The following is a 17731-nucleotide window of genomic DNA, read 5'->3' as shown; positions in this document are numbered from 1 at the left end:
AAATTGGGTTGTTCACTTTTTTATTGTTGAGTTTTAAGAGTTCTTTGTGTCTTTACAAAAAATTTCTCCAGTCTGTTTTTACAAACACCAATAAAATAGATAAGACTTATGACAAAAAATAGAAAAGGTCTGTAGTAAACAGTGTCAGGCATAAAACATTTATGTCCAAAAAGTATAGATTTTAAAGTGATGATACCAATATGAGGGTGCGGTGTCTCTCCAATACCGGAGGGTGTAATCTGGACTCCAGTCACTGTGAGACCCTTACTGAACAGGTTGAAGGGGAAGAGTCCATTCAGTGATTTGAAGGTTAAAAATAGTCATGCTATTATTTTCTATTTTAGTTGGCATGCACACTAAAATAACTTTAAGAAAATTCTTTTACCACCTTTGTGTTTGAGTAGAAGAATAGACGTACATAAAAGAATAAAGGAGAAATGTAGATCACAAAGGCACCCCAGACTGTCTCAGTTGCATCCCCAGCATTGTAAAAGGAAGTCAATTTCCATTTCAGGAGGAGGAGAAAATAGCAGTAGTTATGGTCCTAGGGGAAACTTGATCTTTCTCTCCCCTTGACTCCGAATCTCTGGAAATGATAGAATAGAGAGTTTTCCTTCCCATTTGGCACTGCAGTTAAATCCTACCCAACAGGATTTAACAAGTCCCCTTGGGATAGCTTGTCCTGTTCCTGACTCCTTCATGTGTTCCCCAATGCTTCTGGTCCTGCTACCCGGTCTTACTTTATGAGTTGTATTCCTTGTAGTGACTTGATGAAAACAATATTTGGATACACGTTCTGGTCAGGTGTAACATGAAACTCAGCCAACACTAGAGAGGATGGGAAAGATAGATGGGTTCCATCTTCCCTGTTTACCACTTACCCTATTTGGAGGGTTAGTAGGTGGAGAGACGTTGGAGTTTTTGAAGCCATAATAAATCCAGGCACGTATGAGGGAGTCCTTGACATCATTCTGGTGCTTCTAAGTAGATGGTCTGGACCTACAGTGAGTGAAAGAATCATCAACAGGATCATCTGGTCGTAAACATCCCTCTGGAGAAAACCAGACACAAGTCCCTGGAGAGCCCCTTTTCCCTGGCAGGAAGCAGATAACAGATGTGCCTGGTGGGTGTTTGTCCCTCCCCTACACCAGACACCCAGGAGTCTGAGAGGTGGCGGAGTTGAGCAGAGAATAAATCTTCACTTCTGAGCGGAATCCTCTGGCTTCTGAGATCCTTGTTAGGGAGGAATTTCAACACTAATTCACAGATGCTGTGCACTTTAGTGGCGTATTTTTGCGTACCCCAACTCACGTACCCTTTGTCTTCTCCCTTTTAGCTGTAAGTTTGTGGTAAGTTTCTTATATGACCCAGTCTTTGTTTATTGCACAATTCCAGACAGGCTGTAATGACAAATCACACTGCAAAGTGGAATTGTTGTTGTCTGTCAATGCCAGATATCTGCTATTTATAGACTTTCCTGAGAGAATAATTTAAAAGTTATCATCTCTATTAGATACACTTAATATGGATGAATTACTTTGATGCATTTAGTGTTGACTTTCTTCTTTTTTTTAATCCTCACCCGAGGACATTTTTCCATTTTTTGTACAGACAGAGTGGGAGGGAGAGAGAGGAAGAGAGAGAGAGAGAGAGAAACATCAATGTGAAAGGGACACATTGAGTGGCTGCCACCCGCACGACCAACCAGGACCGGGGACAAACTGCAACCAAGGTACATGCCCTTAGCGGGAACCGAACCCGGGTCTCTCCGGACCGCAGGTGGGCGCTCTAACCGCTGAGCCAAACTGGCCAGGGCTTGACTTTCTTCTTTAAATGATAAGACAGCTGTTTGAGAAAGTTGCTTGAAAATTTTTTCATTGTCCCATGAAATGAAGTCCTGTTTTCATGAAATAATGAACCCAACTGACCACATAATGAGTTTGTTTTAAAAGAGTCTCCTGAAGGTTATATTTTACAAGTGAACTTCCACTTGGTGAGTTATTTGAATTTGAGAATTATCATCTTTTGAGTCCTTTTAACAGTCTTGTCATTCCAAGCAGGTCATGTACACCAGCAGACAGGAATTGTCTTGTATGTCCTCAGCCAGGACATGTGGCAGGACATTGAATACGTTTAGTAGATGCCTGTGGATTTTATGTCCTGTGTTTTAGTTACTTGCAGATAGAAGGGAGATGAGATGACACTCATTGGTCCTTCCAATTTTGTTAATTATATGCCTTTATCAGATGACATTTTAGAAACAGCACCACTTTCTTCCTTGTTCCCAAATGGTGGAAGAGTTGAAATGAGAATGGTCAATGCTTTTTTATACATTTAGGGCCAATGAATTTTACAGTTGGAAGAGATAGCATTCTTGTTCAACTTCCCACATAACATGGGAATCCCATCAGGAATCGATGGTTCACCAACCTCTGCTTTAGACTATTCACTGACATAAAGTTCAGTCCTAATAAAACAACCTTGAAGCTTTCTTCAAGGAGATGATTCCTATTGTTATGGAATTATTTCTTGGACTAAGATAAAATCATCTCCCAATATTTCGACTGTGAATTCTACTTCTTCCTTTGAAGCAGTGTAAAACGTTCACACTTTTGCTTCTAAAACCTTGCAAATATTAACTTCTCAGAAAATTTGAAAGGGCAACTGACAGATGGGAACTCAATTATGAATTTTTCTGCGATTCCTGTTTTAGTGAACTTCAGATAGATTCTAGACTGAAGAAGGACGTAGACTCAGACAGACAGGAAAATAAAAGCAATGGTGTAGTAGTTACAAGGCAATCCTCAAAATACCCACTCTTCAGTAGTAGTAAACAACGAAATGTAAGAATTCGTGATAAATAATAACTTTATATTACCGTTAAGGTATAAAATATGTTGACAGTTCTAGGAATATGAGTATATACTTAGAGCTTTAGCTCTAGCCTTGGATATTGGTCAGGATGTTTTTCAGTCTCAGGCTATGACCCATCAAGAAATCATTGAACCAGCATTTTTCTGGTGAAATGGAGCAGATAATCATATAAAATACCAAGTCCCTTGAACAGTTGCACATAATAAGGTTTCAAGTGCATGTGCATATATATAACTCTATATCTAACTTATACATTATGCACATACATGCAGCTATAGAATATAAATGTTCACGCAGAGGATAAGAGATGACAGGTGACGTCCGATCAGAGTGGACCATCTGTGGGCACACAAGTCTCAAGACAAAGTTCTTTCTACTAAACCCGCTAAAGGTGTGGCAATAAAAATGACATGGCTAACAAGAAATTCATGTAATGAACGCGCAATTTGGTGAGATCCCCTGATAGGGGGGTGTCCAACATGCTCCTCGTCCGCCTTCCCATCCTCACGTGTGGATACAGATGCAGGTGCACAGCTACATTCCCACGTGTGGCCTGTGTGCACTGAGGCAGGAGCACACATGGGCGAACCTCGGGTGCAATCCCAGTGCCGGGGCAAGGGCTCCGTGCTGTGAACGCAGTTGGAGTAGTAACAGATTTTGAACTGTGGTGAATACTGGGGAATAAAGGTAAGATTTGCTGACTACTATAAGAGGATACTAGCTTTCAGTTGATCCCAGTGAAAAAATCAATGTCCTTCCGTGTCATTTGCAGTGCGTAGTATTCACTTAGTAAGTGACTGACAGGGCAAATATCACTGAGGATGTTTCCTGAGGAAAGAAACAAAGGCACACAGATCCACCAGGTCACACCCTTCCCTCAGGCGTTCAGACGTGGTGCTCCCTTGTCTCTTCCCAGGGCCATGGGGGACAATCAGACTTCAGTCACAGAGTTCCTCCTGCTGGGATTTCCCGTCAGCCCAAGGGTTCAGATGCTCCTCTTCGGGCTCTTCTCCCTGTTCTATGCCTTCACCATGCTGGGCAACGGGGCCATCCTGGGGCTCATCAGGCTGGACTCCCGGCTGCACACCCCCATGTACTTCTTCCTCTCACACCTGGCCATCGTTGACATATCCTACGCCTGCAACACGGTGCCCCAGATGCTGGTAAACCTCCTGAGTCCAGCCAAGCCTGTCTCCTTTGCTGGCTGCGTGACCCAGACCTTTCTCTTCTTGACTTTTGCTCACACAGAATGTCTTCTCCTGGTGGTGATGTCCTATGATCGGTATGTGGCCATCTGCCACCCCCTCTGGTATTCTGTCATCATGAGCTGGAGAGTCTGCGTCACCCTGGCAGTGGCTTCGTGGACTCTAGGAGTCCTCCTGGCCCTAGTACATATAGTGTTACTCTTACCGTTGCCCTTCTGTGGACCCCAGAAAGTGAATCACTTTTTCTGTGAAATCATAGCTGTTCTCAAACTTGCCTGTGCAGATACCCACATTAATGAGATTATGGTTTTGGCTGGGTCAGTGTCTGTGCTGGTGGGACCGTTGTCCTCCATTGTGATTTCCTACGTGTGTATTCTACGTGCCATCCTAAAGATCCAGTCAGGGGAAGGGCGTCAGAAAGCCTTCTCCACCTGCTCATCCCACCTCTGCGTGGTCGGGCTCTTCTATGGCACAGCCATGATTATGTATGTTGGGCCCCCACATGGGGACCCCAAGGAGCAGAAGAAATATCTCCTCCTGTTTCACAGCCTTTTCAACCCCATGCTTAATCCGCTCATCTATAGTCTGAGGAACAGAGAAGTCAAAGCTGCTTTGAAGAGGATGCTTGAAAAAGGAGAGAACTTCATGAAAGCCTTATAGGGTAACAGCCTAAGCAGGTTTAAAGGGACCCGAGAAGTCATCTCATGCTGTGTCTGTCCAGATACACAGACATGCTCTGGGAATTCCTCTTCATCTCCTGGGGGTTGTCCTGCGAGTACTTCCCAAGAAAGCCTATTGTGCTTTCCTCCCTCTGCAGTGCTGCATAAGCAAGGGAAGACCTCGTGCTTCTCTGCATGGCACACACACTTTCAATATGGTTATGTGAGATGTTCGGAACAAGAGGAAATACCTGAGTGTATTCCATAATCAGGACTTGGGGACGAAATGTAGTAGAAGAAAACAAAGTTTTGGCAGATTATTGAGAGTATAGGAGTTGAGAGTGACTTGTCACATAGTGGTTATTTACATATTTTAAGTTCAGCAACTGTCATCTTCAAAAATAGGTCTGCATTTTAAATATTTAATCATCGCCCGGCATATTTATATGTTAATTAGTGATGTTTCTCTAAGGCATCATCAACTTCCAGGGAAAGAGAATTAAGGATGTAACTGTGATAGAACTAACGAGAAGAAATCCCCAAAGGACGCCATGCTAAAAACATACAGACTATTAGAGTTTCCTCTGTCATTGATTTTCTCTGCTTCTGGAGTGTAGGTTGAGAACCATGGGTGGAGGACATGAGAGAGCAGAATGGAAGAAGTTGCAAGAATTATATATTTTCTCTCATTAGTTTTGTCAGGTGTGTCCTATGGGAAATGACCAAAACTTACACAGAACATTATGGCAAATAAGAATAGACTTTAATTGTTGTGGTGACTAGTTGATCAATGATATAAATCAATAAATGATCAAAAATGATTTGCTTTTGAAATGAAGAGAGTTGAGGTAAGTTAAATAGCCATTTTAATCAAACATGAAATTTGAATATTGAAGTTTGAAGTGCTAGAGCACAGTTATGAAGTAGTGGGACAAGATTTATAAAGAGACTTACTTTTTCAACTCTTTCTTCAAATTATGTGCTAAAATAAACCTTCTGAATACTTAAACTGTATCTAAGGTAAAGATTTAACATTAAAGCAATGTGTTGTTTCATGAAAAGTATTTTAAAAGAGAAACATATATGGATTTCTTTTTAATAAAGCTTCCCATTTTGTAGGAAAATCTGTTATGTGGACATCATGACCAAAAAAAGGTTATAACCCATGGTTTTACAAAGTTCTGCCAGATGCTAGAGGTACAGACTTCTACAATGTACATGAATTCTTAGGAACTTAAAAATAAATTGACTAATACTAGGCTCAGGGGTTTGTTGTAAACTGGAAGTACTCTGTCCAAATGCTTAGCAGAATCCATGAGTTAGAGTAAGAGCTCAATAAATGGTAATTATTAAACTTGTCCTCTACATACATTTATTATTCTTGAAGAATAAAGATTGTGACTTATAAATGAGACAATGTAATATGATATTTTCTACTATTCTGGACAAAGGCAGAAATATTACTAAATATATCTTTTTATGTGATACAAAATGCTAAGACTTCAAGTAATTTATGAAGTAAATGATTCATAGAGTCTTTCCTTTGCAATGTCAATTCTCTGAAGAAGTAATATATAAATATACAGGGGTAAATACAATTCAAACTTGCAAAAATTTATATATATGTATGTGTTTATAGTGAAAATGTGCATTTTTTTATTTTCTCTTTTCATTCATTATTATGTTTGTGAGATACAGGTTGTTACCTGTGGCTCTATTTCATTAAATTGTTTCCTAGATTACATTGTATAAATCAATCACAATTTATCCCATTTCTGGCAGTATATTTCATTGTTTACAATTTGGGCTATAATAAATAATTAGTCCTTGAATGTTATTATACGTGTGTTTTGACGAACCGAAGCAATCATTTCTGTTGACATGTACTCAGGGATGTTCTGGGTTGTGAAGGCCCTAGACATAGATTTGCTTTGACTTCAACTCTGGTAGGCTGCCAATATCATTATTGTTAACTTTTACTCATCACTTACAATGTTCCTTACACTGAGCTAGATACTGGTAAGACGACGATGAACCAAATATAGTTGACCCTTGAAAAACAGGGGTTCGAACTTCATGGGCCTATTTTGACACAGATGTGTTTTTCAGTATATATTGTAAATGTATTTTCTCTTCCTTCTGACTTTTGTAACATTTTTCTTTTGCTTTATTGTAAGAGTACAGTATATAATATGTATAATCTACAATATACATGTTAATTGACGATGTTATTAGCAAGCTTTATTGGTCAACATTAATCTATTAGTAAATAAGTGTTTAGGAAGTAAAATTATACATCTGGTTTTGAATGCATGGGGGATGCATTTACATTGTCAATTGTATATGAATTTCTACCTGGACAGGTATATAGTCTCATTAGGGAGATTGGCATGACTCTGATAATTGTACACATGAATATATTACTGGGTTACAGGTGTTTTTTTGTTGTGTTTTAAAGAGTTGAACCAGAAATAAGGAACTAATTTATTCTTTTATAATTAGCTCTGTATTTTAAAAAAATACTTTTTCCTCTATTGATTCTAGAGAGAGAAGAAAGGAAAGGGAGAGAGAGGTAGAAACACCAATGAGAGAGAACATCGATTGGCCGCCTCCTGCATGCCCCCTCTGGAGACTGGGCCCACAACCTGGGCATGTGCCCTGACCAGGAATTGAACCGGCGAACTCCTGGTGCATGTGTCAATGCTTAACCACTGAGCCACACCAGCCGGACTAGCTCGATAATTTTAATTAGCAGCTAAGAGGTTCGGGGAGTGGGAAAATGCAGCTCTCTATTGGTGTCAGGGCTCCATGAATTTCTAAACGTTTCTTTGAAGCTCTCTGTCCTGCCTGGTTTGAAGAGCCGCTTCCTCGTGGCCTCTCCGTGGTCCATGCGGCAGTCTCTCCTGGGAGACCCGCTGCATCCTTGGGGAGGCCTGGCTGTTAGCTGCTGAGATTTGGCCTCTCTGGAAGTATTCATGACCTGTCCTGTCTTTAGCCCTGGAGCATGGGGCTGTGGGAAGTATGTTCTCTTATGATATCGAGTCAGCATCAATTATACTTCCTTGGTGTCTCCTCCATGTCTTACCCCTGGGTTGGTGCTATGACCCTCTCTGACATGGCTGTGTGTTCTCTCTTGATCTCGGGCCTGGTTGAGCACCCTGGAGCCCTCAGGTTCCAGGCTGTCTCACTGGCAGCACGGTGATTGCCTGGGAAAGATGTAGCCCTTTCGTCCAATACTTGCATCTATCATCTGGGGACATGTGGAATCCTCAGAACTTTTTCCAGAAAATAGGGAGGCAGCCTGGAGCCAGGAGAGCTGCCCCAGGCTTGTCTAACAGCTCAGTTCTTCAGCGCTCACCTCTCCTGCGCCCCCTGCTGCCGTGTTTTATGCAGTTGCCCTGCACCCTGGTCTCCACCCAGAGGTACCAATGGGGAGTGTGGAGAAATACCTGTGTGCTTTCAGGTTCATTCTCATCAGCTCTAACAAGCCCCTATCTGTCTTTCAAACCACAATGGGAAGCCAGGGTATACATGCACCTGACCACTTACCTTTCTTCCCTGTCTGCCTTTTCCCTATGCCTTATTGGGACCAGAGACATCTGTCTCTATATTCATCCAGAAATCTCTGGGATGTTGAGCCATTCATCATAACGGTTATCACAGGATGCTGTGATCAGCAGTGGCAGCGAGTTTGACAAAGAATTCTTTTTTGTTTTTTAAATTTTTAAATTATATTTATTATTTTTGTATATTTATTTTTGAAATTATATTTTTGTTACAGATGTTTCTCCTTTTTTACCCTGTTGACACCCTCCTCCCTATCCCCCACACCCCGTCCCCAGCGTTGTTTTTCATGTCCATTGGTTATGTGTACATGCATATAAGTTCTGTGGTTTATCTCTTTCCTTCCCCTACTATGCCCTCTTCTGAGGGTTGTCAGTCTGTACCCTACTTACACGTCTCTGGGTCTACACTATTCCTCACACTGTTATATTCATTATATTCCACAAATAAGTGAGATCATGTGGTATTTGTCTTTTTCTGCTTCGCTTGTTTCGCTTAGGATAATACTTTCCAGGTCTCTCCATGTCATCTCAGAGGATAAGAGAGCTTTCTTTTTTTCAGCTGCATAGTACTCCATTGTGTGTATGTACCACAACTTGTTATCCATTTGTCTACTGATGGATACTTGGGATGTTTCCAGATCTTAGCGATTCTAAATAGTGTTGCTATGAATATGGGGATACACATATTCTTTCTGATAGGTGTTTCAGGCTTCTTAGGGTTTATTCCTAGAAGCGGGATCACGGGGTCAAATGAGAGTTCAATTTTTAATTTTTTGGGGAAACACCACAGTGTTTTCCATAGTGGCTGCACCAGTCTGCATTCCCACCAGCTGTGTACTAGAGTCCCCTTTTCTCCACACCCTTGCCAACACTTGTTTGATGATTTGTTGATGGTGGCCATTCTGACAGGTAGGAGATGATACCTCATTGTTGTTTTAATTTGCATCTCTCTGATGATTAGTGATGTTGAGCATTTCTTCATATGTCTCTTGGCCATTTGTATGTCCTGTTTGGAGAGAGAGATGTCTATTTAAGTCCTCTGCCCATTTTATAATTGGGTTCTTTGTCTTGCTTTTGTTGAGTTGTATGAGCACTCAATATATTTTGGAAATTAACCCCTTACCTGATGTATCATTGGCAATGATGGTCTCCCACACAGTAGGTTGCCTTTCCATTTTGATGGTTGTTTCTTTTGCTGTGCAGAAGCTTTTTAGTTTGATGTAGTCCCATGTGTTCATTTTTTCCTTTGTTTCTGTTGCCTTAGGTGATGCATCATTGAAAATTCTGCTGCGTATGATGTCTGAAATTTTGTTGCCTACATTTTCTTCCAAGATTTTTATGGATTCACGGGTCACATTTAAGTCTTTTATCTATTTTGAGTTTATTTTTGTGTATGGTGTAAGTTGATGTTTTAGTTTAATTTTTTTGCCTGTAGCTGTCCAATTTTCCCAACACCATTTATTAAAGAGGTTGTCTTTACTCCACTGTATGCTCTTGCCACGTTTGTCAAATATTAATTGAGCATAATGTCTTGGGTCCATTTCTGGGTTCTCTATTCTGTTCCACTGGTCTATGTGCTTGTTCTTGTGCCAGTACTAGGCTATTTTGATTACAGTAGCTTTGTAGTATAATCTGATATCCAGTACTGTGATCCCACCTACTTTGTCCTTCTTTTTCAAGATCGCTGTGGCTATTCGAGGTCTTTTTTTGGTTCCATATGAAATGTTGAAGTATTTGTTCTCATTCTGTGAAGTAGGTCGTTGGTATTTTGATGGGGATTGCATTGAATCTATAGATTGCTTTGGGTAATATGAACATTTTAATGATGTTAATGCTTCCAATCCATGAACAAGGTATCTGCTTTCATTTTTTTTATATCTTCCTCTATTTCTTTTTTCAATGTCTGTAGTTTTCTGCAAATGGGTTCTTTACTTCTTTGGTAAGTTTATTCCTAAGTATCTTAATTTTTTTGCCATGATGATTAATGGGATTGTTTTTTCAGTTTCTCTTTCTGTGAGTTCATCATTGGTATATAAGAATGCCGTCGATTTCTGAACGTTAATTTTGTGTCCTGGTACTTTGCCAAATGCATTTATTAAGTCTAGTAGATTTTTGATGGAGTCTTTAGGGTTGTCTATGTATAAAATCATGTCATCTGCAAATAATAACAGTTTCACTTCCTCCTTTCCGATTAGGATCCCCATTATTTTTTCTTTGTGTCTGATTGCTGTGGCTAAGACTTCCAGTATTATTTAAATAAGAGTGGTGAATGTGGGCATCCCTGTCTTGTTCCTGTTTTTAAGGGGAAATACTTTTAGTTTCTGCCCATTGAGTATGATGTTGGCTGTACGTCTTTCAAATATGGGCTTTATTATGTTGAGATATGATCTTTCTATTCCCACATTGTGGTGTATCACATTTATTGATTTACAAATATTTTACCATACTTGCATCCCTGGGATGAATCCCACTTGGTCATGGTGAATAACTTTTTGATGTATTGCTGGATTAGATTTGCTAGTATTTTGTTAAGGATTTTTGCATCTATGTTCATCAGAGATATTGGCCTGTAGTTTTCTTTCTTTGTAGTGTCATTTTCTGGTTTTGGAATTAGAATTATGCTGGCCTCATAAAACGAGTTTGGAAGTCTTCCTTCTATTTGATTTTTTAAAAATAGTTTGAGGATAATGGGTGTTAGTTCTTCTTTGAATGTTTGGTAAAACTTCCCCGTGAGTCCTTCCGGGCATGGGCTGTTGTTTGCTGGAGAGTCTTGATTACCTTGTCAATTTCCTTAATTGTTATTGGTCTGTTCAAGTTTTCTCTCTCTTCCCAGTCCAGTTTTGGGAGACTCTGTGTTTCTAGAATTTTGTTCATTTTGCTTAGATTGTTGAATTTGTTGCCATATAATTGTTCATAGTAGTTGTTAACGATCTTTTGTATTTCTGTGGTGTCAGTTCTTACTTCTCCTCTTTCATTTCTGATTTTGTGTATTTGGGTTCTCTCTCTTTGTTTCTTGGTGTGTCTACCTAAGGGTCCATAAATCTTGTTTATCTTTCTGAAAAACCAGCTTTTTGTTTCATTGATCCTTTGATTTTTTTTTTGGTCACCATGTCATTTATTTCTGCTCTAATCTTTACTATTTCCTTTTCTCTACTTGCTCTGGGGTTTGCTTTCTGTTTGCTTTCTAGTTCTTTAAGTTGTGAGGTTAGATAGTCTATTAGAAATTGTTCTTGTTTCTTGATGCAGGCCTGTAGTGCTATGATCTTCCTTCTCAGAACTGCTTTCACTGCATCCAGTAGATTTTGTGTGTTAATTTTCATTGGTTTCCAGGAAGTTTTTAATTTTTTCCTTGATCTCCTCGGTAACCCATTAATTGTTCAATAACATGCTATTTAGCCTCATGTGTTCAAATGTTTTGCATATTCTTGCTGCAATTGATTTCTAGTGCCATGCCATTGTGATCTGAGAAGATGCTTGATATGATCTCAATCTTCTTGAACTTGTAGAGATTTAGTTTGTGTTCTAACACGTGGTCTATCTTTGAGAAAGTCCCATGTGCACTTGAGAAGAATGTGAATTGTGTAGTTTTGTTGTGTAATTCTCTGTAGATATCTATTACATTCAGTTGGTCTAGAGCTTCATTTAAAGTCTCTGTTTTTTTGCCAATATTTTGTCTAGAGGATCTATCCCATTATGTCAGCAGGGTGTTGAAGTCCCCTGCTATGATTGTATTGCTGTCAATTTCTCCTTTGAAGTTCTTCAGAATATTTTCAATACATGTTGATGCTCCTATATTGGGTGCATATATGTTTATCAAGGTTATATCTTCCTGTTGGATTGATATTCTTTCAATATTATGTAGTGGCCTTGTTTGTCACTAGTTATAGCCTTTATTTCAAAATCTATTTTATCAGGTATGACTATTGGTACTCCAGCTTTTTTTTTCCTTTATGTTTGCTTGGAAGATTTTTTTTTTCTATTCCTTCACTTGCAACCTATGTGAGTCGTTTTTTGTGAGGTGGGTCTCTTGTAAATAACATATAGATGAGTCATGCTTTCTTATCCAATCATCTACTCTGTGTCCTTTTATGGGAGCATTCAATTCATTTACATTTAAGGTCATTATTGATATGTACTTATTTATTGCCATTTATGTTTAGTGTGCTTATATTTTTCTTCCTATTTCTTCTACTAATTACAGCAGTTCTTTTAACATTTCTTGCAGTGCTGGTTTGGTGGTAATGTATTCCCTTAGCCTTTGTTTTGTCTGGAAAGCTCTTTATTTGACCTTCTATTTTGAATGATAGCTTGGCTGGGTAGAGTTGTCTTGGATTCAGATCCTTGTTTTTCGTGACCTTGATTCCTTCGTGCCATTCCCTTCTGACCTGTAGTGTTTCTGTTGAGAAGTCAGCTGAGAACCTTATGGGGGTTCCTTTGTAGGTAACCTGTTGCTTAACTCTTACTGCCGTCAGGATTCTCTCTTTGTCTCTAATTTTTGGCATTTTAATTACTATGTGTCTTGGTGTGGTCCTGTTTGGGTTCTTCTTACTTGGGGCTCTCTGTGCTTCTTGAACTTAAATGCCCTATTTCTTCAAATATATTCTCTAACCCTTGCTCATTATCTCCTTTTTGGGGACTTCTATGATGAGAATATTATTACATTTCCTCTTGTCCCACAGTTCTCTTAAGCTGTCTTCCTGTGTTTTAATTGTTTTTTTTTTTTTGGTTTTCTGATTGGTTGATTTTTTTTCTACCCTGTCTTCTAATTCACTGATCCGGTCCTCAGCTTCCTGTACTCTGCTGTTTAGACCTTCCAATGTGTTCTTTATTTCTGATATGTCATTCTTCATTTCTTCTTGATGGTTTTTATTTTCTAATTGGTCGACTTTCAACATTTCTATGTCTTTACTCATGGTGTTGATGTCCTTACTCATGGTGTTGAGTTTCCTCAAGATTATGGCTCTGAATTCTAGCTCTGTTAACTTGCGTAACTGTTCCTCATTTATCTCATTTTCAGTAGAGGTCTCTTGTTCTTTCATTTGGCATTTGTTTCTTTGTTTTACTATGTTGGCTATCACAGTGGGCTTTGGAGCCTGCCAAATTTTCCTTGTGGGTGTTGGTGTTCTGTTGTTTGTGGCTCACTCTCCTGGGATTGGATGGGCGAGGGAGGACCCACGTGAACCAGCACTGTCAAGTCATACTTACCTGGTTAGAGTTGCTAGCTCAGGAATGGTTCAGGTATCCTTTAGCTTTTTACCGGAGGCTATCATTAGCGGTTACTTGAAGAGACTTGGGTTCTCAGTTGAATGAAAAACTCCCTCAGGTGCTCAGCGTAAGGGGATTTCCTGAGGGTGGGGCAGATGCTGGTTGTTAATGAGTCTCAATTTGCATTTCCATGGTCCACCTGGGTGGGGTTGAATCTCCGGGGGAGTGGCCGCCACCTCTCCTCAGAGCCCTGTGAAGGAGTAAGTTGACCAGCCTCCTACGTGGCTGCAACTCAGCAAAAGATCTGAACGCCCTCCAAATCCCGGGTGTCCCCACACAGTTCCAGTCCAGTCTGTCCTCCCTCTGCCGAAGCCCAAGGTGAGTGGCTGTGGCTATTTTAGTGTTTGTCAAGGCTCTGAGCTGTGGAGCCGCCTGGGACTGTAACCCCGAGGGTGCTGCTCACAGCTCAGACTGCTGCTTTCTGTGGGCTCCCAGTCCCCCTCTTGTGCCTCCACAATCCTATCAGGATGGAGTCAGTATCCCAGGTTATATGGTTCTCGCAAGCTGCATTTCTGTTGCTTTTTCCTGTCGATTTGTCTGTGTTTTAGTTGTAATTCCACTTTGGTTCTGGGAGACAGTCTGTGCAGCCTCCGTTCACTCCGCCGCCATGTCGGAATCTGTCCTTTTTCCCTCATTGACACCCTCCTCCCGGTCCAACCTGCCCCCAGCAGTGAATGATTCATTTTTTAAAAGGCCCAATATCTATCAAGTTTTCAGATTTTATGTCTTGTGCTTTTTGGATCATGTCTGAGAATCTTTCTCTACCCCAGGTCATGGAGACATGCATCTATCTTATTTTCAAAAGCCTATATGGTTTCAGGAAATTGGTTTAGGCCTGTCACAGTCTATTTTAATATGGCATTTAGTACAGCACAAGGCAAGAAACGCCTCCTACTGTAATGTACAGGGAGACACGCCCTCCCCATGTTGCTCTCTGAGGTCCCTCGAGCTGACCTCTCCTTGCACAGAGCTCTCCCCAGGGCTCCCTGACCTCTGAGTTCCTCAGGCTGTAGATCAGTAGGTTCAGCATAGGGTTGAAAAGACTGTAAAACAGGGACAGGACCTTCTGCTGCTCCTCAGGGTGGCGGGATTTGGGCGCCATGTACATGACGATGGCGCTGCCAAAGAAGAGCCCGACCACACAGAGGTGGGAGGAGCAGGTGGAGAAGGCCTTCCTGTGGCCCTCCCCAGACTGGATCCTCAGGATGGCAAAGAGGATGCATGTGTAGGACACAAGCACCACGCTGAGGGGCACCACTAAGACAAACACACAGGCAACAAAGATGACAACCTGGTTGAGCCTGGTGTCCACGCAGGCCAGCCCCAGGACAGACAGGATCTCACAGAAGAAGTGGTTGATTTCACAAGGCCCACAGAAGGGCAGTCTCAGGATGAGCACTAAATGGACCAGAGCCAAGAGGAAGCTGAATACCCAGGAAGAGGCGGCCAGGGCCACGCACACCCTCCAGTTCATGATGACAGAGTAATGGAGGGGCTGGCAGATGGCCACGAACCGATCATAGGACATCACCACCAAGATCAGGCACTCCGCGTGAGCAAAAGCCAAATACAAATAAGTCTGCATAATGCAAGGGACAAAGGAGATGGTCCTCTTCTGGCTCACTAAGTTTACCAGCATCTTGGGGACATTGTTGGAAGCATAGGACATGTCTATGATGGCCAGGTGTGCGAGGAAGAAGTACATGGGGGTGTGAAGTCTATGATCTAAGCAGACAAGGCCCAGGATGACTCCATTTCACACCAGGGTGAGGGTATAGAACAGAGAGAAAAGTCCAAAGAGGAAAATCTCCAGTCCTGGCTCAACTTGGAATCCCAGCAGGGTGACTTCCGTGCACAGACTAAGGGAAAGTCCGTCGATCGTTTCTCTGTTCTTCCCTGGCAGGAAAACTAGCAGGGACTGAGAAGAGCCAGATCCTTACATGAGGACGAAAGCGGTGTGGTTAACAGCGTTGGTCAGACCGTCATTCCGATCTCGATTCTGTAAGGCGAACTCCAAGATCGGGAAGTCCTGCGTCTAAGGCTCCCTGTGCTCATCTGTACAACAGTGACCACGGCTGTCTACAGGGCTGGTGTGAGGAACAGAGACCATGAAATGTACAGATTGGAGTCAAGGGCTGATGTGAAGACTCAATACCACTAGACTGCTAGATGGTGCATGTTACATGTTAGCTGTTATTAACAGTATTAAAAAGACCACAAAATGTTTGGTCTGGTCCTCTTCTTTTACCATGGCTTGGCCCTCGAGCTTCCCACTCAGAAAGAAACAGAACAGGGGTCCCCAGGCTTGTCAGGCAGACCCTGCCTCTGAGCTGCAAGCCCCTTCCCCTCCCCCCCAGCTTCCCGCTCCCACTGCATCTGGCCTACAGGTTGAGACAGGGGTCGTCTTACTTTGAGTCTGAGGTCCTGTCTGGAGAGTAACCAACAGACCACTTCATCTATCATCATTCATCTCTTTCTTTTCATTTCTTTCCTATTTTGGCTACATTTCTGCTCCCTGGAAAAGAATTTCCAGAATTTGACCATGAATCTTTCCCGGTTCCCACTGGTTCCCTAAGTAACCTAGTCAATTATAGCGTTTGTTACCATGAACTGGCCTATTAAGTATGTATCTTCTCTTCCTTGTACCTTTGGCTCCCCAGTTCACCTTCTGCCTTATAATTCAGCAGAGCCAAGTTTAGTTGATAGCATGGACACACACTAACCGTGGGAATTTGGATGGTTTTATATAAAAAGCAAAGTGTAGATGATCTCAGACAGCTCTTCCATTTCTGACCTTTATTGAGGATCTGATATGTTACCTGCTCCTTTAAAGACTGTATTTTTAATTTGCTCCACCTTCCTAAGAGGTCAACCCTATAATATTCAGAGACATTGGCTATCTGGCCCAGGGCCATGAACTTGAGCCCAAGTCTGGCGATAAGTGCCATGATTCTCCACTGATCATCTTCCAAAGGCAAGATAATTCAGGACAAAGAATGTGGGTTGCTGCAAAAGCTACTCTTCTGTATTTCTCTCTTCTCCATCGGGAGTAGTTTTCTGCTCAAATCTTGGAGTGTTCTGGGAGGCTTCAGGAGGGGAGCGCATCCATGAGAGAGAAATAAAATCTTCTGGCAGAAGCCAGTTAGTTCTAGAATCCAGACCCCTGAGGGGGAAGTTCCCGCTGCTAAGATAGCTTTCTGAATGCTGTCTTGATTGGTTGACCACTAGTTGTATCTTCTATGAAATGCCCATTTCACACCCGCCAAGAGGTCAACCTTGAAGAAGCCAGGTACCAGCTGGAAATGAGCTGAGACACACAGGGGATTCCCCACTTTCTGCCTGATAGTGCTCACCTTTCTTTCAAACATGAAATCAAAAGAACAGAGAGAAAAGGAAAGAGGAAAAGAGAAAAGAGGAGAAAAGGGAGAGAAAAGGAGTTGAAAGTAGATAGGACCAGTGGAACCCTGTGAGAATGGATCTGGATCAATACTCCATCAATTACCTGGTTCGCACCTGTTTCCCTGATAAGGGGATATTGATGATGCTTTAGATCTCTGAGTACGAACTCCAGCTCACATGCTGTATCCCACAGCTCTTAAATACATGAATATTCTGCCCGGCCAGTGTGGCTCAGTGGTTGAGCGTTGACCCATGCACCAAGAGGTCTCCAGTTCAATTCCCAGTCAGGGCACATGCCCAGGTTGTGGGCCTGATCCCCAGTGAGGGGCATGCAGGAGGCAGCCAATCGATGTCTCTCATTGATGTTTCTTTCTCTCTCCCTCTCTCCCTTCCTCTCTAAAATCAATAAAGAAAAATTATTTAATATATATATAAATGAATATATATATATAATATATATATATAATTTTCCCCCCTTTCTCCAGTGCTGGTTACCCAAATAAATGCTTGTAGGCTTTTGGGGAAAGTCTGGAGAAATCACTATGGGTGTATCTTCATGGTGTCACAGAGTCCTATTTCTGGTGCCTCGACTCTCTACCTTTGGTGATACCTGGTTTGAGAACTGACTCAAACCTGGAGACTGGGCAAAGGGACCAGGACTTCATTGGGGTAGCTGATCTGTGCCCTCTCTTCACTCGTTCTTCATTTCCTTTGAGTACGTGTGCTAAGACGTACGGTTGGCTGCCCACACGTCTTGCCCCAT

The 17731-nt window shown here is 41.7% G+C and overlaps 2 protein-coding genes across 2 annotated transcripts; one reads left to right on the top strand and one right to left on the bottom strand.

Annotated features, from left to right (window-relative positions):
• The first annotated feature begins 3794 nt into the window (after window positions 1-3794).
• Window positions 3795-4739, top strand: LOC118619719 (olfactory receptor 13-like). The gene has a single exon (XM_036246351.1). It carries the CDS (start codon window positions 3795-3797, stop codon window positions 4737-4739), a length of 945 nt encoding a protein of 314 aa, XP_036102244.1.
• A 9424-nt stretch (window positions 4740-14163) lies between these two features.
• Window positions 14164-16517, bottom strand: LOC118619718 (olfactory receptor 2A14-like). The gene is given in 5 exon segments (XM_036246350.1): window positions 14164-14227; window positions 14524-14557; window positions 14560-15148; window positions 15194-15487; window positions 16389-16517. Coding segments are annotated over 5 exon segments (1110 nt in total).
• Between the last annotated feature and the right edge of the window lie 1214 nt (window positions 16518-17731).

Source organism: Molossus molossus, unplaced genomic scaffold, assembly GCF_014108415.1.
Source record: "Molossus molossus isolate mMolMol1 unplaced genomic scaffold, mMolMol1.p scaffold_m16_p_7, whole genome shotgun sequence".
Lineage (NCBI taxonomy): Eukaryota > Metazoa > Chordata > Mammalia > Chiroptera > Molossidae > Molossus > Molossus molossus.
Note: the sequence above shows the minus strand (reverse complement) of the source record. Positions and strands in the feature narration are given on the sequence as shown.

Coding starts and splice junctions, on each gene's coding strand:
- LOC118619719 (XM_036246351.1), top strand. CDS start 3,795: ATGGGGGACAATCAGACTTCAGTCACAGAGTTCCTCCTGCTGGGATTT.